Here is a 24,596-nt window from a genome sequence, read left to right as displayed (position 1 = left end):
TCCCCTTGTTAAAAAAAAATAAAAATAAAAAAAAAAAAAGGTGAGCAAGGTAAAAAAAATAAAAAAATAAATAAAGAAGGGATTAACCAAAGAAAATATATGCACAACCCATGGACACAGACAACAGTATGGTGATGGCCAGAGAGAAGTGGGGAGGCAAGAGCAGGGTAGAGGGGACAAAAGGGGGGAAATAGGGACATCCTATATAATAATAGTAAAAGGCTATTATGCACATTGACTGAACGGCAGAATGACCGGTTGCTATGATGCGCACTGTCATCAGGGGGCAGACTCTCAATGCAGGAGCTGCCCCCTGGTGGTCAGTGCACTTCCATATGGGGAGTGCCACTCTGCCAGAAGCTGGCTCATGGCTGGCCAGCACAGTGGTGGTGGCAGGAGCCTTTCCCACCTCCGTGGCAGCACTTAGAATGTCCAACTAACGGTTTAGGCCCGATCCCTTGGGGGCCTAAGCCTTTAGTCAGACATCCCCTGAGGGCTCCCTGGCTGCCAGAAGGATGTCTGACTGCAAGCTTAGGCCTGATCCCTCGGGGAAGTGGGCCTAAGTCGACAGGTGGACATCCCCCCAGGTGTCCTGGACTGTGAACGGGCGCAGGCTAGGTTGAGGGATCCCCCCCACACACAACGCGTGCACAAATTTTTGTGCACCGGGCCTCTAGTGTCCTTATAAGAGGGAGGCAGAGGAAGATTTTACTACACAAAGAGGCCATGTGATGACAGAAATGGAGAGAAGCAGTGTCAGAGACATAGATGCTACTCAGCTGGCTTTGAAGGGGGAGGACAGAGCCTCTAAGAGCCAAGATATATGGTTAGCCTCCGGAAATTAGAAAAGTCAAGAAAAAATTCTCTCCTGGAGCCACCAGAAGAAACCATTCTTGCTGACACCTTGAAATTAGCCCCATAAAACTCATTTCAGATTTCTGGCACCCAGAATTGTAAAAGATAAATTTGTGTTGGTTTAAGCTGCCAACTTTGAGGTAATTCAGTATGACCTCATCTGAACTTGATTACATCTGCCAAGACTCTTTTTCCAAATAAGGTCACATTCACAGGTACTGAAGGTTAGGGCTTGAACATACCTTTTGGGGACACAGTTCAACCCATACACCCAGAAAAATAGCGTCAATTCATCTAAGTGGTTTTAAATGTTGATCTTTGGGAACTTTCCGTTTATCGCTGGAACTGTTATTGCCTCACTGAAATTACAAAATTCTTGCTGGACTTGGATTTCAGGAAATCCCAGAGGAAACAGTGAGGTAGGACGGGTGGGCTATTTTGAGGATAATCAGTTTGGTATGAACCAGAGAACATCCCACAATATATACATGTAGCACATCACTTTTATAGTTAGTGAGCAAAACTAAGCAATTTATTTTTGCAAGCACATACATAGAATATGTGTGTGTGTGTGTGTGATATTCGAATACGCTCTAAAGAAAAGCAGAAAGTTGGGGCGGGGAGGTTAGGACAGTCGGGACCCTATGGTCGCGGTGCGGTGGGTGCCCAGGTGTTTGTTGACTGGTAGCTCCCATTATTTCCTCTCTTTTGCATTATTTACCATATTTTGTATGTAAGAAAACAGCAAGCACCAATTATGCTCTATTGTAAAATTGTGTCTATATAACACAACATTTTAAAAAATGGTAGCAAATATGCGCGGAGAATGAGCTTCACGCACTAACCCCAGAAAACGACAGTAAGGGCACCCACTGCTTCCCCAAGCCAACTTTTCCAGGTGCTGACCGATGACAGAGTCTTGGGGAAGCTCACGCTAGGTAAGAAAGCACGAATAACAGGACTCGCGCGTCTCTGAAACTCAAACACCAAACATCAGGAGGCTCAGGGCGTGAGCAGAAGCATCCCGAGAACCGTAGTTCCCACGCAGGTTCCCACCTTCCCAGGGAGCTCCTGGGAGATGCTGAGTCTGCGCAGAGACCTTTGCCCCATTCCAAAAGGACGGCTCCGGTGCCCGGAGCGTCTGGGCGGCGCAATCCGGAAGTGACGTCACTCCGTCAGGCCGCGCGCCCCTACCCGCGGGAGACTTTCCGCCATTTTTTGAAAATCGGGAGGGTCCGGAGCGAAGTGTAGCCGCCGCGATGGCAGCCTTTGCCGTGGAACCCCAGGCTACCACGTTGGGTAAGTGAAAAGCTGCCCTTCCTCGCTGGCACTGCGATCCCCGCCGCAGGCCTGGAAGCGGGCAGAACTGAAAGGCCGGAGCCATCAGGCTCTCGCCTGCTAGTTTCCATCTCGAAGGGGGAGCCCTCGGGCCGCCCGTTTTGTGCCCCCTTAACGGCAGCCCGCCGGACGTGCTGGTACCTGAGACACCCACCCCCCGAGTCCTAGACAGGATCCGGGCATTGTCGGTAGGCAGGGACCTACCCGCCTACACGTGGGTGGGGGTGGGCGGTGCCCCGCGGTGTGGTTGCCTAGCACCGCTCTTGGGTCGCCTGCGCTTGTCCTTCCTGCTGGATTTCACTCCTCTCCTGGCCTTTGCCGGGGAATCTGTTTGATTAAAGGAGCTTGAGTCGTGCGACGGTAATAAACCAGACGATGGCACCCATCGAGATGTGGCCTTAACAAAGGAAGCCCGGAGTTCGCACCTTATTCCCGGCCTTCGTCTTGGGAAAGGGGCCCAGTGTTCTAGGTCTTTTCCTCAGGTCAATCAAGTAATGAATTCTTAAAAGTTTATTCCCATTGCGGAAATATGTCGTTTAAAAAAATCTTTAAAAACCCCACAGGATGCCGATTTCCTTTTTGTCTGCTGAGTTTGGGGACTGTGAGATCTGTGGAAATTTTTTAAACCGTTTACTATAGAGACATATTCGAAAATTAGGTTACAAATTTTCTGAGTTTGGAAAGAGAGTATGCGTGTAATGCATCTGCAAAATGAGTTTTTGTGGGGGTGTTTTGTTGTTTTAGATTGGAATGGTATATAATGCTTTGCATGTTATTGCAAAATAAGTTTCTTTTTAGAATAGACTAACGTGAACTGTTTCAGTATTAGTCATAAGAAAACTAAGTGTATAATAGTGCAAATACGTACTCTGCTACATTTAAATTTATGTACACTTGGTTATGGGCATATCCCCAGTAGGGGGTGTGCAGGAGGCAGCTGATCGATGTTTCTCTCTCATCGATGTTTCTAACTCTCTATCTCTCTCCCTTCCTCTCTGTAAAAAATCAATAAAATATATTTTAAAAAAAATAAATTTATGTACAGGTGGTGGCCTACGTATTTGTGTTTTGCATTATGTTAGAGGTCAGAAAACTGTTCTAGTTCTACAGTTTTCTACTCAAAAAAATTTTCGGAGTGCAAATTTCTTGGCGGTTACAAATGTGAATAAACCAAACCCTTCCCTGTTTATTGTCTAATCAGAGATCTGACATTGATATTACATGTTCAAGCTCTCATATTGCAGATATTCTAGGTGAGGAATAAACATTTTCCCAAAACCTAATGGTATATTAAAAGTAAGCGTTATGCCCTGGCTGGTTTGCCTCCGTGGATAGAGCGTTGGCCTGCGGACTGAAGGGTCGGGTTCGATTTCCGTCAAGGGCACATGCCTGGTTGTGGGCTCCCTCCCCAGTGTGGGGCGTGCAGGAGGCAGCCGATCAATGATTCTCTCTCATCACTGATGTTTCTATCTCTTTCTTCCTCTCTGAAATCAATAAAAATGTTTTTTAAAAAATAAGAGTTACTTCAACCAACAGTGCTACTGAATAAGACAGTACTTATTTTAGCAATACAGACTGTGAAATGGAAGCTAGCTCTCTCATTAAGTGAAATTTAGCCTGAAGGGTGGTGACAGTCTGATGGAGTTCTTTTTGCCCTTACTCTAGTGCTCTCTACTGTATCACCATATATATCCACATAATACCAGAACTTTTTTTGACTTGTTACAATTGCTATATATTTTTCTCTGCTGTTAAATGGGAGAGTGAAGGTAGATGGCGCTACCTAAAACTTCTATTACTGAATATCTGTTCAGAAAATGCTTTTGGTTTGACTTTAGTGTTTGTTCTTTGGAAATATGTAATAGTATCATAGTAATATAGTAACTAGCATTTGAAAATAATTACAATGTAATTATAGTTCTTTCTGCCTTATTTCAGTATTTGCTTTATCTTTTTCCTAAATTACTTTGCCTTTTTCCTCTTTTATGCACTTGCATTGCTAATATCTAGGTCTGTTATAACAAGATATGAGGAAGCATAAACGTGACAGCATTTGGATAGCAAGAAACACATTTTTGAGGCTGTTTAGAAGTTAAGTAATAGTTCATAAAGATCATATAAATAACATACAAAACGTTTGCTATTTCTAAGTGCCATGAATCACATTTAGCTTGTCACATAGTCGAAAATTAAATTTTCATAAGTAGAAATTGCATATTCTACATTTGTACATTTATCATTCAGTTTTGGCTATTATAAACTACTGTTATAATAATAACGAATATTTGCTGAACATTTGCTATATATTCAGTACTGGGTCAAGTGCTTCACTTGCTATAATTCTAATCAAAACTCTGTGAGTGGGTGATACGATTATGCCCATTTTGCTGAGACACTTGAATGCAGATCTCTGACTCCAGAGCCCATGTTTTTCTTATTATGCTATTCTGCTTTAATGGAAATAATAATACCTACCCTGTAAATTGTGAAAACTAATTTTGAAATGATGATTGGTAAGTATCTGTTCTCTTTTTAATTGAATTTATATCAGGGATACTTATTGATTATTCATAATTTTAAAATAAATCATTTTTAAAAATCCAAAAAATACCTTTCCAAATATCTTAAATATGTTTCTTAGTTGGGATGCTAATCATTACTATTATTTCATATGTGCTCTAATGTATACATGATTATACTTTTATTACAAAAAAATATTTACAGTTTTTGTGTGTAAGGAAGAAAAAAATGGGACATATAGTAAGCTAAACATTGTGTTTGATTTGTGTAAGTAACTTGTGTACCTTGTCCTTGTTTTGGTTGTTGCATAGTAGCTGACCCAGAAATGGAAAGTTTTCCTTTATGTATCAGGGATTTTTAAAAATATATATTTTAAACTAATTTTTTTTTTAACCCAGAAGTTTGGGGCCATTCCCTCCCTCTCTCTCTCTGACTAGCCCACTCTGTATTTGGAATGTACCTTCAATAAACATTTTGCTTTAAAAAAATTAAATTATTAAATTCAAAAATAAGTATTGATTCTTTTTTTAAAATATATTTTATTGATTTTTTACAGAGAGGAAGGGAGTGGGATAGAGAGTTAGAAACATCCATGAGAGAGAAACATCGATCAGCTGCCTCCTGCACACTCCCCACTGGGGATGTGCCCGCAACCAAGCACATGCCCTTGACCAGAATTGAACCCGGGACCCGAGTCCACAGGCCGACGCTCTATCCACTGAGCCAAACTGGTCAGGGCAAGTGTTGATTCTTAAACCTGTGAAATGTTAATGAAAACAGTTGTCAAAGATTAATATTGTTAATACAAAATTCTATTATAGTTTTCTAGAAATAATTTTATTCGTTTTTAAAATAATAAATTCAACTGTGGTTTTATAGTAATTAACAACATTGATTAAATTTTCAAACTTATGCTAGATTCTTCCATCTTTTTGTTAGCTATTATAACATTAAAGTCCTTATTTTATTTCTGATTCATTTAGGATCTGAACCAATGATGCTGGGTTCGCCCACATCTCCAAAACCAGGGGTTAATGCCCAGTTCTTACCTGGATTTTTAATGGGGGATTTACCAGCACCAGTGACTCCACAACCTCGATCAATTAGTGGTCCTTCAGTAGGAGTAATGGAAATGAGATCACCTTTAATTGCAGGTGGGTAAATTGCCTAAAATAGTAATGTCAGTATATGTACTAGAATTTTAAAAAGAGTCATGGTGCAGCATTCACTTTTGTCAACCCATTTATTAATTTAAAGCGTTAAGTAATAGCTCTATTTTTTAATATAGGATTCTAAGAATAGAGGTGTAAGCAGTATAAGCTACAGTAGTCCCTATCCTTATCCTCAGGGGTTAAGTTCTAAGACCCCAGTGGATGCCTGAAACCAGAGATAGTATCAAACCCTATATATACTATGTTTTTTTCCTATGCATACATACCTATGATAAAGTTTATAAGTTAGGTAAAGTAAGAGATTAACAATAACACAATAAAATAGAACAATTATAATAATACTAGTGGCCTGGTGCATGAAATCTGTGCACATTAAAAGGGAATTAATTAGAGGAAATATTTTGATATTGCTATTTGCCTTTTTCTATAATAAAAGTGTCAGAGATGAAAGAAAATTAGTAAAATATATGTGAAAATCTTCCTTCTGTCAGAGTCTGGGGCATGCTACAGGACCCAGAGTCAAGTCCCTGCCCACCCGCGTGCACCTCCAAATCATGTGAGACCCAGACCTGGCTGGCCCCACCCCCGTCAAGCCCCGCTGGGTGGGGGGCACAGCCTCAGGGTCCCCATCAAGCCCTGCTGGGCAGGGGGTGCAGCCTCAGGTCCCCTGGTCCAGCGCCGGGGCAGGGGGAATGGCCTGAGGTCCCCCATCAAGCCTTGCTGGGCCAAGGGCACAGCGTCAGGTTTCCTGGCCTGGCGACGGGGTGAGGGGCATGGCCTGAGGTCCCCTGTCAAGCCCCACTGGGTGGGGGTGGGGGGAGTGCAGCCTCAGGTCCCTGCTGATCGCTCGTTATGGGTCGTTAATGGAACCCTGCCTCTTCTGTGGGCGCAGCCATCTTGTGATGGAGTGGGGGTCAATTTGCATATTACCTCTTTATTATATAGGATGCTGCATGTGGTTTTCTCTCTCTCAAAATATCTTATTAACTTTGTACAGCTGGGATACATTGGACAAAGGGATGGTCCATGTTTCAGTCTGGATAATGTGAGATTTTTATCATGTTACTCAGGACGCAATTTAAAACTTACGAATTGCTTATTTTTAGAATTTTCCAATTAATATTTTCAGACTGCAGGTAACTAAAAGTGCAAGTATCAAAATCTCAGTAAGGGGGGGGACCACTGTATTATAATTCTAAGAACCACCCATTAAAAAAATAGCTGATCGATGTTTCTCTCTCATCGATGTTTCTAACTCTCTATCTCTCTCCCTTTCTCTCTGTAAAAAATCAATAAAATATATTTAAAAAAAAATATGCTACTACATTTTATCCAATCTAAGATGCCATTGATTATAAAACTCACCATTATTTAAGTACCACTAAGAAAAAAGAACAAATATGATGAAATGCCAAGATCAATTTTTTTATCTATCATCCCTTTTTCAAATATGGTATAGTATGTGTGTGTGGGTAGGATGGGATATGGTCGTTTAACTTCAGCTGAATTCAACTTAATTAATCTTAAATATAATAATAGCAAATATTCAGTAAAAACCAAGTGTAATTTAAAAGTGGATAAATATGAATTCTACTTCTAGTCAGAGTTATTTAAAGTTCTCATTTATAGTATGTTTAGTGAAAGGACTTACTTCACAAACTGGGGAAACTTTTTACACAGGCTATGTATATCGTCAGTGCAAAATGTTATTGCCTAAATACCACGTATATCTTTTACAGGATGCCTTTAACAAAGGAGTATTTTAAAAGATAACTGAAGTTTTGACTATGAGTAGTGAGAATTAGCTACAAAAATGATTGAATTCCAAATGTGAGCTAATATTCTTTTGGTAGATGTTTAAAGATAAACTCTTCTTTAATTTTCTTTAAGGTATTATTTTGTTTAAAGTGGTTATATTATTTATATATATGTAAAAGATCAGAGGGAATTATAAATTATATTTGAAGTAACTAACTTAAAAACATTCTGGACAGATTTTGGGGGGGGTTTTTTGGTATATATTTTTCAAATGTGTTAATATTGTAGCTACCATATATTGGATACTTAAGAGCTAGGAAGTATGCTAAGTATTTTGTTATTTTTTTTTTTTATCAATCTTGAGGGGTAGGTAGTATCTCAATTTTTCAAGAGGAAACTGAGGCTAAATGCAATAAAGAAATTGCTGAAACTCACATGTTACTACGTGACAGAGCAGGAGGGTAATGCCCAGGTCAGTCCTGTTCTGTAGTCTGTCCTCTAAATAGCTTATGCTGTACTGTCTAGGCTCCGTCATTAGTCTTACAGAGGACACAGGCTGCTTCACTGCTGGGCATTGCTCATTCTCTGACTTATAAAGACTTCTCCATAAAGACTTACAGAGATTTGTGTCTCTAAAAATTGGTTCTTTTAAAAATAGGTTTATTATGCACTGAAATCTCTTTTTACTATGAGAAACATCAATGGGATCTGTTTAATTTTGACAAATGCCACATTATGGGATAATATTTAATCGAGTCTATACAGACGCGTTGTTTAACACCTACTTTCAAGTGAAAAATAGAATCAAGTTTTGTGTTGAAATGCTAAATAAGCATTTTCTAGAGAAAGCAAAAGTTACATGTATTTACTAAAAACTAAAATTTCTGTTTACTTATTCTGGAACCTTTATTCAAAGTGCAGTCTGTGGATCACCAGCATTGGCATCAGTAGGAGCTTATTAGACATTTATAATCCCAGGCTCCACCTCACAAGTTCTGAATCAGAATCTGAATTTTAACAAGGTCTCCGGTGACTTTCGTGTATATTAAAGTTTGAGAAAAACTAGGAGACAAGAGTTTAAGTCAGTATTTTAAAAACGTTTTTAAAAATCTTATTTCCTAGCAAAGTGCTCCTGATCAGTTTCTGCAAAGCAACTCCCTGTCTCTCAGTTTCCTCAGTTGTTAAATAGCAATCATTACTAAGTCGCAGGATTGTGGTCAGGAGAATTAAATTAAATAGTAATGGCAATATGATTATTTTAAAAAATCGTATCAGAAAGATAGAAGGCTTCTTTGTTTTCTCACCTTTTTTTTGGTACATTGTAGGGGGGTCACCACCACAACCAGTTGTACCAGCTCATAAAGATAAAAGTGGAGCACCACCAGTGAGAAGTATATATGATGACATTTCTAGCCCAGGACTTGGATCAACACCTTTAACCTCAAGAAGACAGGTAATACACATACCCTCACTCATATCCACAATTGATAATTTCATGTTTTTAGTTGGCTACAACAGTGAGGGTCAGTAATTTGAAATTTTCTCTGAGTCTGTTGTAGTGTAATTTTGTTGCACAGAATAAGCATTAAGGACATTTATCATAGAATCTACTTAAATAGTGTTTATCATGAAATGCACTTAAAAATGTAATAGACCTCCAGATTATTTTTTCATGTAGGTAATTCTGTGGTTTTTATAGGTATGCCTTTATTCACCTGTCCATGCCCCCAGTGTACTTAATGTAGAAATGTTTATGGTTTAAGTCACTCCAATTCTTTTAAAAGTTTAATATTTACACATGATTCTGTGAAAGAACAAATGAAGATTCAGGGTTTTATCCAGATGTAGGGTACTTCGTAATGATTTGAGATCTTTGTGTTAGGAATTATTTTTTAATGTAAGACCACTATCCTTTTAGAGCTATGTTCACTATTTAAGTATTTTACTAAAAACACTGCCTCCTGCATATTTATGAGCTGATAGTATAGTACAGTGATTTTCAATCAGTGTGCTGCCAAATTTTTAAAACATGCAATACCTTGCCGAACCGGTTTGGCTCAGTGGATAGAGTGTCGGCCTGCGGACTCAAGGGTCCCAGGTTCAGTTCCGGTCAGGGGCATGTACCTTGGTTCAGCCAACACAACAGTAGCCATCTAGTGTGAATGCCCTGTTTTGAACCATAAATACATAGGTCATATAATAGTTTCATCTTATTGGTCATGTCTCATAATAAGGTTACATCTGATTGGTTAATTCTTGGTACCAAAAATCCTTATATACAAGTATAGGCATCTGATTTTTTAAAAAGTCACTTTGAAGCAAAAAGGGTAGCTAATTCTATTATTATTACCTTTACAAATTAAACCTATTTTTTTGTCAGATTGGCAAAAACATATTTTTTGGTGTGCCACAGAATTTGAGTAATTCCTTTATGTGTGCCATATGATGAAAAAGGTTGAAATTGCTCTCTCTGGACAGTGTGGCTCAGTTGGTTGAATGTCATCCCACGCACCTAGAGATCGCTGGTTTGGGGTCCATCTCCAATGGGGAGTGTGCAGGAGATAGCTCATCAGTGTTTCTCTCCCCTCTCCCCACTCCTTCTTCCTTCTTTCTCCCCTCTCCCTCTCCCTTTCCAAAATCAATGAAAACACTTTTTGAAAAAGAGAAAAAAAAATTGCTGGTTTAGTATATTCCTGGTGTAGGTGTTCTGATGGTGATGTATGTTAAGCTTTGTTTGGTGTAGGTATAAGTGTTCTGTGGTGGTGTATTCGGTCAAGAGATTTTGCAAGATAGAGGTCTCTGGTTTGATGGGACTGATTACTCCAAGAAAGTGTCTAATACTGATGAAGTACCTATGGTACACAGGCTCTGATCTTAAGTGATTTGTCAAGTGTAAGGCAGCTAGTTAGTTTAGCAGAGCCAGGCTTGCAACCTAGGCAGTCTTAAATCTAGAGCCAGTGTTTGTAATTCTACCATGATAATTCTTGACTGTCACTGGAAAGGTAGTATAGATTTTTCTTTTAAGTAGGAAGTTTAGTAGCTTTTACAGTTATGTGTTCTCTCCTTTCACATTATTGTGCTTAATAGGACATGCAAACAAAGTAAAGTGTGTCAATAAAAATGACACATTCTTTGTATAAAGACATTTCTGCTGTTTCCTTTGGAGAAATGTTTTATGCCTTTCCCGACATAAAATATAGCATAGTTGTTGGAAAGTTTATTAGAAAGCATCTTTCAGTAAATTTTGACTATAGGCTTGACATCCCTGGCATATTAGGGCTACTTGTCAAGCAAAGCAAAGATAATGCATTATGTTTAGACAATTACATTTTCTACCCAACACTCCTAGATCTGCCCAACTTTCCAGTACAGTAACCACCAGCCAAGTGTGGCTCTTGACTTGAAATGTAACTAGTCCTATATTTAATTGAGATATACTTGTCTACTATAAAATTTAAAATTGCTTATATGACTTATGTTATATTTGGACAGTAGTGTTCCAGACTTAACAAATCCAGAATATTCTGTTTTGGGATATTTTTCTAAAGTTTGGTAAGTAAATATGATGTTCAGTTTGGTGTGAGAACTACTGGCTTAAAGTTTATGTTTTCATTGCTCCTCTGACAATGCATGAAAAGAAAGATAATTTATAGTAATTGCTATGTTCAAAATGTTTAAAAGGCTGGGGATCATAATTTGTAGAGAATGTTTTTGACTTGAAAGTTGGTTAGAATATTATAATTAGGTTAAAACCCAAATTAGATTTGCCTCCTGAGACTTTGCTCAACCTCTCTCTAATTATAAAAGATGTTACTATGAATTGAACAGTACATTTTGTATCTCTCCTAACATTCTTTGAGCATTTGGTTCTCAATGCTAGATGATAAAATCTGGTTGCTAGATTTTAGATTTCCTTAATTCAATCAGAATCTGTTTTTTTAAAAATCTGTATAGCACCAGTTTGTCTCAGTGATAGAGCGCTGGCCCACAGACTGAAGGGTCAAGGGCACATACCTCGGTTGCAGGCTTGATCCCCAGCCCTGGTTGGGGTGTGAATAGAAGGCAACCAATTGATGTGTCTCTCACATCGATGTTTCTCTGTCTCTCCCCCACCTTCCCACTCTCTCTAAAAACCAATGGAAAAATAACCTCAGGTGAAGATTTAAAAAAATCTGTATATATTTACTTCTAGAGAGCCTTGTCATTCTTGATTTGGTATTGTTGTCTTTGTTTATAGAAGGACTTTTAGCTACTTTAATTTTCTCACATTTAAAAGAACTACTATTGATCATTTTGTAACTGTCTACCAGTAGCAGCAGAGGTATACTGTCTTTTATTGTATGGACTGATTTGAATCTATAATACTTCATGGTTTGTGTTTGTTTAAAAATAAAATTTTGCCATCTTTCTGTTTTTCTATGTGAGCTCGGTGATTGAAGAATCACCATTACCTGGGTTAGTTCAAATATTGTACCTTAGGAACTAAAACCTAATACCAGTGTTACTTCCTATTAAAAATAGTATCTTTTTACCACATGTGACTTTACTTAATTTAAACAAATGGTATGATAATGGTCTAGCATATTTTTGATTAATACTGCTCAACTAAAAAAAAGGGGGGAGTACTGTTTGATTGTGAGCTAGTTATAGGCATCTCCAGTAAGGTAGATATTCAGTGGTCTATTGAATGAAGCCCTTTAGCACTTATTGTGTATATGTTATGGTTAGAACTTTGCATTTTTACCATACACTTTTCTTCTCTTTTTATGTAGCCAAACATATCAGTAATGCAGAGTCCTCTTGTTGGAGTTATGACAACTACTCCTGGAACAGGTAAGAGTGCCTTTTAACACCAAAGACCGTTCTCTACTTTTTTGAATGAAGATAATATAAGACCTTTCTTGATAATTGCCAACTTTATTTCTTTTATATTTCAAACTTGGAGACTTTTCCAAATGTAAGTAATTTCTTTCAGAAAGAAAATACTTTGTATATTGATTCTTCTCTGAATTTAAAGGTAAAATGTGAATTATATTCAAAATATTAATAATTTAAAAATATACTTGAGCCGAACCAGTTTGGCTCAATGGATAGAGTGTCGGCCTGCGGACTAAAGGGTCCCAGGTTCGATTCCTGTCAAGGGCATGTACCTTGGTTGTGGGCACATCCCCAATGGGGGGCGTGCAGGAGGCGGCTGATTGATCTCTCTCATCGATGTTTCTAACTCTCTATCCCTCTCCCTTCTTCTTTGTAAAAAATCAATAAAATATATTTTAAAAAATATACTTGATAGTGTCTACTAAGTAAACAAAAACTGTAATTAAAAAAAAGGCCATTGGAATTCGGAAGAAGAATACATAAAAGAGTGAATAATAAAAGGTGTTTTGAGAGATATTAATGCATATTTATAAATCTGTCATTAACTAACAGCCACTGGTTATACCTAGTTTTTTGTTTATTGTTTAAGATTAATGGTATTTTTTTTATCACATCAACATCATCATTAGCATAACTCTTCTTACATATTTATAGTCTATCTCATGTTCATTCAGCAAATAATTGAACACATGATCATGTACCAGGTCCGGAGAAACTGAACGAAATAGATTACCCTTGCCTTTATAGAGCTTACATTTATTTACAGAATTTACATTTATAAATAAAGTAAGTAAATTATACAGTTTGCTAGAAGCTAATACATTTTATGGAGGACAGTCAGTAAAGGGGAGTAGGGAGTGAGGGCTTACAGTTTTTAATAGGGTGGTGTATTAATTTTCTTGTTGCCATAAAAACTTCCCACAAACTTAAAGGTGGCTTAAATAATACAGATGAATTATTAGCAGCCTAATTCCATCTGCAACCTCATTCTCCTTTGCATATAATGTAATGTATTCCCAGGTTCCAGGGATAAGGACAGGGACACTGGAGGGTAGGGCATTATTCTGCTTTCTATAGGTAGGGTAAAGAAACATTTGGCCAAAACCCTGAACTTAAGTAAGGGAGGTAGGGGAAAGTGTTATAGACAGGAAATAACAAGCACAAAGGCCCTGAAGTGGGAGTGTGCCTAGGGTGTTAAAAAAAAGAGTAAGGAGGCTAGTGTGAAATGAACTGAGTGGGGGAGAGAATAGTAGGCAGTGAGGTTAAAGAGGTAGTGGGGGCTAATGTTACAGGGCCTTGAAGGTCATTGTAATAACTGGTTTTTCCTCAGAAAAGGTAGAAAACAGATAGAATGAGACTGCTGCTGTGGTGAGAATAGACTTTGGGGTAAGGGTAAGGGTGGAAGCAAGGAGACCAGATAGAAGGCTACTGCATTAATTCAGGTGAGGGATGGTGGTGGCTTAGATATAAAGGAGGCGGGCCCTGGCCAATGTGGCTCAGTTGGTTGGAGTGTTGCTCCATGCACATTCCAACCAACAGGTCGAGAGGTCGTGGTTTGATTCCTGGTCTGGTTTGATTCCTGGTCTGGGCACCTGCCTAGGTTGTGGGCTTGATCCCCAAGAGGGGATGTGCAGGTGGCCGCTCTCCCTATCTCTCTAAAAGCAATAAGAACACCTTTTAAAAAAATAAACAATAGCAAAATTTAAAATGAACCAAATCAACAATTATATAACACAAATTGTAATAAACACCCAGGTAAAACATTGTGTCAGAATGCATAACAAAAGCAGTATCCAAATCCAGATTTCGGTTAACCAGTCTGTGAATCCTCACTGGCAGTGTCCTTAAAGTCCAGATATCTACTTGCAGTTTGTTCAAAGCTATTTAGGCTTTTTCTATTATGCTCTAATTTCTTGCAACCTCTACTCACCGCCCGATTCCAAAGCCACTTCCACATTTTTAGTTGTTACAGCAGTACCCCACTTGTACCAATATATGTATTACTTTTAAATTGCTGCCATGACATTACCACAAGCCTTATTGACTTAAAACAATCCACATTTATTATTGTGTTTCTATAGGTCAGATGTCCGGACACAGGTTGGTTCTTTCTTTAGAGCTCAGGTGCCAATAGGGATATGTTCCTTTCTGGAAGCCCTGGGGATGAGCTGCATCCAGACTCATTCAGGGTATTGGCTGAATTCCGTTTCATGTGGTTAGGACTGAGGTCCCTGGTGTTTTGCTGGCTGTCACCTGGAGGTTGTGCTCAGCTTCTAGGGGCTGCGCTCATTCCTTGGCTCGTGGCTCTCCTTCCATCTTGAACACTAGAAAGACCGAAATTTAGTATATACCTATATTGCCCAAAAGCAGTCAAAATGACTGCATTGTGAAAGAATAATATCAGAGCACTCTTCACTTATGTTCCTTAGCTTTTCCAATAACTCCTATTCGACATTTCTTTAATGAATTTAGGGCGCAAAAGAAATAAACAACTTATTAGAACAAGTATCACTGCATAAAGATTCGAATAACAAGTACTAGTTTAGCTTATTGAGCAACTGCAACTTATCCAGTATCGACAATTTATCATGTACTTGTATGTTTTCATGTGACGGTAATCGGAAAAAAAATGAAAACTGTTATTTCAATACACAGCCGAACTGGTCATATAAGAAATTTAGTCAATTCAATAATGAGAGTCATAATTTCCCCAAGCAGTCAAAATGACTGCTTTTGGGCAATATAGGTATAACACATATATATATACCGGAAATGAAGGAGGGGGAGGTAACTACAATTATTAATAAACGCATTTATATGTTGTATAAAAAGTCACAAAATTCTAAGAAATTCTGTCATTATATACATCATTGTTTTTCTAATTGAAATTAAAAAGCAGTCAAAATGACTTCCTTGGGCAATCTAGTGTTAAATATAGCCAGTGGTAGCTAAATCTTTTGTGTGCTTGGAATCTCTCTGACCTTTCATGGTGGATCTTTGACTTGACTTTTCTGCCAGCTGCTGCTAATTCTTGCTTTTCTGTTTTCAATATTGCTATAGTTAAGGTGATTGGAGATGTTACATCTTATCTCTCCCACATTATCTTTGTTATTCCTTTGTTATTTTTATATTATTATGACTATCTAAAGCATTGTCAGTGCTGATTCAAGTATTATAATTTATCCTTTCTGTAAATTTTTTTCTTTAGTTAATAATTGTCTTTTTCTCCATTTGTCTAATTTTCTATGTGCCATTTGCTCCCTTTTTTTAAGCAAATGTTCTTTTGCTGTTATACATCTGTCTTTTTTTAAATGTTCATATTGTCAGACACATTTTTAAATTTGTTTTCAACTAAGACCATCTCTCTTGTAGCCTCTCTTGGCTGTTTTCTGTTTCAGCATGGTGTACAGCTATCATCCTAGGACTTGCTTTAGCAATTTCTAAAGTTTAGCTTTTCCCTAGATGACATGCATTCTTAGTTTATTTCTAAAAATAATATGTTTTGGTGAAGAACATATTTGAGTAGCTTTCTAGGAAAGCTTGCATGGGAAGTGAAATTTAAGACCTCTTCTGAAATCCTTTTTTTCTGTCTTTACACTGAATTGCTAACTTGGCTAGGTATTGTATTTTACATCAGAATTTTGGAGGCATCATTCCATTGTCTTCTAGCTTCTAATGTTCTATAGAACTTATTTACAGTGTAGATTCCTAAGCCTTTGTATGTGGCCTGGTTTTGAAAAATTTAAGATCTCTCTGTGGTTTGTGTTCCCAATTTCACAAATAGTGCCTTGGTTTAGGACTTTTCCATTTGTTTCGCTAGGGAATTAATTGACGGATCCTTTAATGACACCCATAGTACTGGGAAACTTCCTTGTACAGTATTTGATAATTGTCCTCCCTCTGTTTTCTCTGTCCTTTCTTCTTGGAGTTCCTCCTAATTATGAGCAGTGTAGATTTTTCTAATTTTCTACTTTTTCTCCCTTACATTGTCTTTTTACCTATATTCTACTTTCTGAGAGCTGTCTTCAATCTCAGTTTCCAACTCATTTTTTTGTCGTTTTAATTCCCACAAACCTTTTCTGTTGTTGATTTTTTTAATGTACTTAAAAATGTAGCTTCCTATTCTTGTTTCATAGATGTAGTAATAACTTACCAGTGAGATTAATGTTGGTCTTTTTTATTCCTGCTCATATTGTCTATTTTCTTCTGGCATCCCAACTCATCTCAGGTAAAAGCCTAAGTCTTTACAGTGGCTTACAAAGTTTTTTTTCATGACCTGGTATCTTGTTATCTCTCTGTGCTCATATAGTTGTTCTGACTTCATTGTGTAATCTCCCTCATTACTGTGCAAAGACTGGCCTTTTTTTTTTTTATTATTCTTTTCTTTTTTAAATATATTTTTATTGATTTCAGAGAGGAAGGAAAAAGGAGTGAGAGATAGAAACATCAGTGATGAGAATCATTGATCTGCTGTTTCCTGCATACTCTCTACTGGGGATTGAACCTACAACTCAGGCATGAGCCCTTGGCCAGAATCGAACCTGGGACCCGTAAGTCCGCAGGCGGACATTCTCTCCACTGAGCCAAACCAGCCAGGGCAAGACTGGCCTCCTTGCTCTTTATAAAACACCAGTCCATGTCCTTTATCAGGGCCTTTGTGCTCACTTTTTTCCCCAACTAATATTCACATCTTCACAAATTGGCATGTTCTGCATCCCATCTCCTTGAGGTTTTGTTTTAATGGCATTTTAGTGAAAATTTTTTTCATTAAACCTTTTCACAGATGTATCTACATACTCCTTGTCTCCCTTTTCTGCTTTTTCTTTTTCTGTAGGATTTTCTGTTTTCTGGCATATTAGGTATTTACTTATTTGCCTCTTTCACTAGCATATAAGCCCCATTAGAAATAGGGTTTTTTGTTGTTGTTTGGTCCTCATCCATTTATACCTTTTATATTTATTTTAGAGAGAGAGACATAGAAAGAGAAACGTCAATTGGTTGCCTCCCATATGGGGATCAAACCAGCAACCTAGGTATGTGCCCTGATTGGGAATCTAACCCACATCCTTTTTGGTGCCTGGGATGATGTTCCAACCAACTGAGCCACCCAGCCAGGGCTGTTGTTTTTTTGTTTTGTTTTGATTTTTAATTTATTTATTTACTTCTTCCTTTTTTAAAAAAAATTTTTTTTATTGATTTCAGAGAGGGCAAGAGAGATAGAAACATCAGTGATGAGAGGGAATCATTGATTGGCTCCCTCCTGCACACCCCACACTGGAGATTGAGCCTGCAACCTAGGCATGTGCCCTGACTGGGAATCGAACCGTGACCTCCTGGTTCATAGGTCGACACTCAGTCACTGAGCCACGCCGGCCGAGCTGTTGTTTTTAAGTCTAACTGTTTACTACTGTATCTTAGATACCTGGAATTATGCTTGGTACATATTTAATACTGAAAAAATATTTTTTCTTTCCTGAAAAAATATTTCTTTATGAGTGAATCATTATTACTACTCCAGAGACTAAAGACAAATGGTCTCTCTCTACTGCTCAGAAACATGTGGTCTCAATAAGACACCTCTGAAATAAAATGAACACGGACAGCATTTAACTTGGCATGTTGGACATGTAGACATACTGATTAATTGGTATCTGTCATTGAAGGATAAGAAAAGAATCAGACATTTCAGATGGAAATGACCTGAACAAAAGAAAACTGCATTCACATCTTAGGAGTTAGGGTAGGGACTATTTAGTAGTATATTGGAGAAATAAGGGTAGAACATTAGAGTGGAGGCCTGGGCATTTGGATTTTGTTCTGTGGGTAATGAGTTGTTACTGAATATTCTTAAGGCAGAGGAGCCATGAGAAAAGGTTTGGAAGATGAACCCAACAGAAGTCTTTGAGGTTGACTAAAGATCCTTCTGGGGTAGGCTTAACCGAAGATGAATAAAACATTTGCAAAATCTTAAGTTATTCTCACTTATTAATGACTTCTCAAATTGTATGGTGGTATACAATTATTTCAGAACAGTTGTGTATTTGAAATTATTTATGCAATTGCCAATTTTTAATATATTCTTTCCTTTAAAACTAAAAGCTTTGATTTAAAAAATAACCAAAATGTTTATATTGGTAACTAACTTACTAAATATACTAATATAGGGCAAAGTATGTTTAGTCCAGCAAACATTGGTCAACCACGAAAGACAACATTATCTCCTGCGCAGTTGGATCCTTTTTATACTCAAGGAGATTCTCTGACTTCTGAAGATCACCTCGATGACACATGGGTAACTGTGTTCGGGTAAGGTTTCTGGATCATTTACCATTAAAAAAATAATACCCCCTCATCAACGTTTTATAATGAGTTTTCTCAAATATACAAAATAATTAAAAGAATTGCACAGCAGACACCCAGATACCCACCACCTAGATTCTGCACTTAACACTTTGCTACATTTATTTTTGTTGGTGCATTTCAGAGTAAGGTGCAGACATCAGTACAGATCACCCTGACACTTCATCATGCACATTGTTATCTAGAGTTTAGATTATTTTCTCTTCTGTGTATTTGCTGGACATTGGAACAGGGTTGTCCCATTAGACTTAGGAAACTCCTTTCTATCTTTCTGGTTAGTGACTGTTTGCTTAATAGGGACTTTATCAGTTTGGAACTGACAAATTGAATTTCATATAAATGCTATGTCACAAGTATACATATATTTTCTAGTCACGGAATATTGAATAGTAATAGAAATTGTGCCTGACACATCTAGATGCATTTTGAATAGATTTTAAAAATTTTATCTTTATTGTTGAAAGTATTACAGATATCCTGTTTTTTCCCATTGACCCCTCCTCGCCTGCATCCTCCCCGCCCCAGGCCTTCACCACACATTATATCTGTGGGTTATGCATATCTATATATATCTATAAAAGCCTAAGAGACCATTAACAACAGAACAACCGGTTGCTGTGATGCACACTGACCACCAGGAAGCAGATGCTCAATGCAGGAGCCTGCCGGCCAACCTCCAGGTCCCTTTCCCTGGCTAGCAGGCCCCAGGGCTGAGCCGGGGAACAGGGGTTGGGTGGCAGTGGATGTGGCCCCTTTCCCAGGGGGGATGAAGGTCCCTCCCCTCAGCCAGCAGGCCCCTATCGGCCCGCTGCCAGCCTGCTGCGGTGGCGGTTGGCCTCTTCCCCCAGCCAGCAGGTCCCGATCACCCGATCGGGTCTGGCGCTGGGCTGGAACGGGGAACCAGGGGCGGGTGGCAGCTGACATGGGCGGTGAGGGAAGGAGGAGTCGGTGAGACGGGGAACCTGATCCACCCTGAACGCTGGCCAGGCTTAGGGACCCGACCCATGCATGAATTTCGTGCACCGGGCCTCTAGTATGCATATAAGTTCTTTGGTTAAACCTACCAACCTACCCACCCACCTCTGCCTTCACTCTGTGATTTGACAGTCTGGTCCATGCTTCTATGTCTGGATTTGTTTTGTAGGTTCCACATATAAATGAGGTCATGTGATACTGGTCTTTCTCCGACTGATTTATTTTGCTTAACATAATATTCTCCAGATTGAATAGATTTGTAGATCAAAAAAGTACTTTAAAGCATCTTGAGATATTGCATCATTTACTGTTGAGGAAACTGATATATAAATGGATTGATTTATTCAGAGGTTTATATCTAGTTATCAGTAAAGCTTCAGCAAAAATCCCTGGTCTTCTGATTTTTAAACTCTTATTGTTTATACTGAACTATATAAGATTTGTTTCTGAAAGTGTTATATGTCATACTGATATCAGACCTAATTATATTTCATTTGGGGGGTAAAAAAATATATAAAAATAACACATGAGCTCCTTGAAAGAAGAACAATGCATAGTAAATGTTAGTGGATTTTATTCAGTTTATTTAAAATTCAAAAGAATAAGAATATACAGTGAAAAGTTTTCCTTCCTGGTTTGGTCCCAAGCTACAGTTTTTTCCCTTTAAAGCAATAATTGCCACCTATATTTTGTATAATCTTTCAGAGAGATTCTATGTGTTACTGATTCGATATATATAAAAAGTTAAAAGCAGGACCATTGCTTTTTCTTGTTCTGCAGAAAACCTGCACTCAGCTCTTTATTCATAACACTTGGGCTGGCTACTTGATTTTTGTGTGTGTTTGTTTAAATTTTTATGTTCTCTCATGAATTCTGTTTTTTTAATTTGGACGTCCACTCCAAAGTCTGTTTTTTATGCTCAGTAGTAATGGTGTCAGTTATAAGATTCCTTAGTAATTGTGTAAATTACTTTAAGTACTTCTTCTAGTCCTTTTTTTTAAAAGACATACACTTTCTCAGCTATTTATTTTCTGTTGGTTTTATTTTTTTAGTAACCCTCTACATGAGTTTAGTTGCAGGAATTAAAACATTTCTTCTAGTGGATAAAATATTTTGATCATTTATAGAGAAATACATCAGGGTCAGTATGGTATTCCATTCGTTGCTTTAGGGTGATTCTTTTACAGGATATTGAAATGTTCCTAGTCAAAGTGGTCCTAGACTCTTAGAATTATGTTTTATTTCTGAAGTACCTTCCTCACATGCAACCATTATTTTCCTCCTTCATTTGTTAGGCACCCTGTCTCATTTGTTGTTTTTCTTTAGGGTTAGAAATCATATTCAAGCTTATCTAATCTAATAAAAGAGAAACATGCAAATTGACCATACCTTCACTATGCCCCAAGCCACGCCCACCACCAATCAGAGCGATTATATGCAAATTAACCCAACCAAGATGGTGGCCAGCAGCCACAGAGCTGGAGTAAGCAACACCCCCCCACCCAGGCTGGCCAGGCACCCCAGCAGGACCCCGACCCTGATCCGGGACACCCTTCAGGGCAAACCAGCCAGCTCCCATCCATGCACCAGGCATATAATAAAAGGGTAATATGCAAATTGATCCTAACAGCAGAACAAGTGGGAATGACTGGTCACTATGACACACACTGACCACCAGGGGACAGATGCTCAATGCAGCTGCCCGTTAGTGGTCAGTGCGCTCCCACAGGGGGAGCTCTGCTTAGCCACAAGCCAGGCTGATGGCTGCCAGCACAGCAGTCATGGTGGGAGCCTCTCCCATCTCCTCAGCAGCGCTAAGGATGTCCAACTGCAGTTTAGGCCTGCTCCTTGCTGGCAAGTGGACATCCCCCAAGGGGTTAGGCTGGCCAGTGTAGGAGCTGCCCCCTGGTGGTCAGTGTGCTCTCACAGGGGAGGAGCTCTGCTCAGCCACCAGCCAGGCTGACAGCTGCCAGTACAGCGGTGGTGGTGGGAGCCTCTCCTGCCTCCTTAGCAGTGCTAAGGATGTCCGACTGCAGTTTAGGCCTGCTCCTTGCTGGCAAGTGGACATCCCCCAAGGGCTCCTAGGCTGCCAGAGGGATGTCTGACTGCCAGCTTAGGCCCAATCCCCTGGGGAGCAGGCCTAAGCCAGAAGGTGGACATCCTCCTAGGGGTCCCAGACTACGAGAGGCACAGGCCAGGCTGAGGGATCCCCCCAAGTGCACAAATTTTTGTGCACCGGGCCTCTAGTATAACATAAAATTCCAGTCCTGGGTGCAGTGAGTATTTTACTCACATAGATTTTAATGTGTGGTGTTTCTCATTTATTTTGGGGGACTCAGATTTTTTATATTTTTTCCTAATCCTGGCTCCAGATAACTGAATTCCTGGCTAAGGGAACTCCAGATTTTCAAATTGAAATAGCTTTTTGGACTATATAAGTATTAATGTCTTGTAAAATATTCAAATCATAGAGAACTTGATAAAGAAGAAAGTAAAAGTCACTTAGAATTTTCCCATACAGAGTATATGGCTATTAATATTTTAGTAACCATCCTTTTAAATGTTTGTATATGGTTGATACTGGCACTGACTGTTATTTTTGTTTCAGGACTAAATTTATGAATTTTCAGGTGCTTGGTATATAATGATATGACTATATAATTGTAAATTCTTTCCGTTTTAATAACTGTAGTATACCTAGCCCTAGCCAGCTTGGCTCAGTGGATAAAGCGTCAGCCTGTGGACTAAAGGGTCCCAGGTTCAATTCCGGCCAAGGGCATGCCTGGGTTGCAGGCTTGATCCCCAGTAGGGGGTGTGCAAGAGGTAGCTGATAAATGATTCTCATCATTGATGTTTTATCTCTTTCTCCTCCCTTTCTCTCTGAAATCAATAAAGAAATATATATATATTTTTAAAAATAATAATAACAGTAGTGTACCTAAATATTTCTCTCTCCTCTCTCTTTTTCTCTGACACACACACCGCCCTTGTAAAATAAATTATATACAAAACTGCAACTTTTTAATTTATTCTGAGGGCTATGATAGTGGCATTGAGAGAATTTCAGAGGTTTCAGGGAAGGAATCTGGAGATATAGTAGAATGGCTGAGTCAAAACTAATTTTAACATTTACTTTTGGGCGATGGGCAGTGGTAGATTCAGCTGATGGGGGAAATGGGATGATCAAGGATTTCCTGTGGTTCTAGACCAGCTATTTTCAGGAGGTGTGCCACAAGAATTGTTAAAGCATGCAATGCCTGACTAGTCAGGGGCACTGACCTCTTTTCCCTTATTTTGTCAAATAAAAAAATGACAACAGCCAGTACAGCAATAGCCATCCATTGTGAATCAAATTTATGCCTGTTGGGTTTTTTTTTTGGTCAGATCAGCAAAAGACATATCTTGGTGTGCTGCAGAATTTTAGTAGTTTATGTGTGCCATGAGGTGAAAAAAGTTGAAAATTGCTGTTCTAGACAGTTGGAAGGAATTTATTTTGAAACACTTGTAAGTGTGGTGATTTCTATTCATATTTATTGTTGGACAACTCTCTTTTTCAGGTTCCCTCAGGCATCTGCTTCCTATATATTATTACAATTTGCACAATATGGGAATATCTTAAAACATGTGGTAAGGCTTAATTCTTTTCACTTCAAGATTTAGGCTGAGGACAGATAAGCTATGAATAGAAGGAAACTTTGCTGCTGAATTTTGTCTGCTCCTACTTTTTTTTAAGTTTCATGGACTATTTCTGTTAGAGTCTGGAAAGCTGGAAATTGTATAGTATTTGTCAAAAAGGGACAAAAAGAGAAAATAAGCCAGAGAACTAGAATTTCAGGCTTCTCTCCAACCCTTTTCTTAATTAGTTTACAGTCTTTTAAAAACATAAATTATGCCATATATTATATTACTGTTTTCCAATTTGAGCTTGTTTTATTGGGGATAAAGGAAAAGAGGTGTTCCTGACTTAGAGTTCTCAAGGATTTTTAGCTTATAGAGAGCTTTAAAAAAAAATCCTTATCCAATGATATGTGTGTTTTTTTGATTAATTAAATTTTTTTAAAATAGAGAAAGAGAAGCATCAGTTGGTTGCCTCCGTATGGGTCCTGACCAGGAATGGAACTCAAAACCTTTTGCTCCAGCCACTTGGCCAGGGCTTTGTTGTTGTTGTTGTTGCTGTTACTGCTGCTGCTGTTATTATTATCTTAGCCTTACACAAGTTATAAATAACAAAGTTTTTTCTATTACTAGAGATTGACTTATTTAACTTCTACACAAAATCAGGTGATGAATACAGTTTTAAAAATTTCATAGCAAGTATTGATAAGAACTTTTTACTAGAAACTTATCTTTTGAGAATTACTTTACTTTCAGATAATCTTTGTCACATATTCTTTATTTTAGAGAATTGAGAGCTAGATAGAGATTATTGAAATTGTTTAATGGGATTTATGTTGAGTCCAACTATATAGCTTTTTATAGTGCATCAAATAAAATGTGGAAGCAGATTTATCTTCGTATATTTCTAGTTTCTAATGTAATTCATTGAGTTTAGATTTTATATATTCTACATTTTAAGAGACAACTTTATTCTTTGCAGATGTCTAATACCGGAAATTGGATGCATATTCGTTATCAATCTAAACTGCAGGCTCGGAAAGCCTTAAGCAAAGATGGGAAGATTTTTGGCGAGTCCATCATGATTGGTGTAAAACCATGTATAGATAAAGTAAGTTATTGCTG

The 24,596-nt window shown here is 38.3% G+C and overlaps 1 protein-coding gene across 5 annotated transcripts in view; it reads left to right on the top strand.

Annotated features, from left to right (window-relative positions):
- The first annotated feature begins 2,063 nt into the window (after positions 1 to 2,063).
- The window catches only part of NUP35 (nucleoporin 35kDa), a 24,993-nt gene continuing 2,460 nt past the window's right edge, over positions 2,064 to 24,596 (top strand). Inside the window, exons 1-8 of one of the 5 annotated variants that reach the window (XM_015561947.1) lie at positions 2,064 to 2,154; positions 5,697 to 5,867; positions 8,969 to 9,096; positions 12,416 to 12,476; positions 12,589 to 12,600; positions 18,686 to 18,827; positions 23,414 to 23,483; positions 24,454 to 24,582. In XM_015561947.1, coding sequence (XP_015417433.1) covers positions 2,115 to 2,154; positions 5,697 to 5,867; positions 8,969 to 9,096; positions 12,416 to 12,476; positions 12,589 to 12,600; positions 18,686 to 18,827; positions 23,414 to 23,483; positions 24,454 to 24,582 — 753 coding nt within the window. In that variant the 5' untranslated portion in view covers positions 2,064 to 2,114. Of the gene's footprint in view, positions 2,155 to 4,221; positions 4,286 to 5,696; positions 5,868 to 8,968; positions 9,097 to 11,135; positions 11,196 to 12,068; positions 12,099 to 12,415; positions 12,477 to 12,588; positions 12,601 to 18,685; positions 18,828 to 23,413; positions 23,484 to 24,453; positions 24,583 to 24,596 lie in introns of those variants that run through there. The other 4 variants (XM_015561948.1, XM_006760541.2, XM_015561949.1 and 1 more) reach the window with 4 other exon arrangements.

This window comes from Myotis davidii, unplaced genomic scaffold (genome assembly GCF_000327345.1).
Source record: "Myotis davidii unplaced genomic scaffold, ASM32734v1 scaffold370, whole genome shotgun sequence".
Taxonomy (NCBI): domain Eukaryota; kingdom Metazoa; phylum Chordata; class Mammalia; order Chiroptera; family Vespertilionidae; genus Myotis; species Myotis davidii.
Note: the sequence above shows the minus strand (reverse complement) of the source record. Positions and strands in the feature narration are given on the sequence as shown.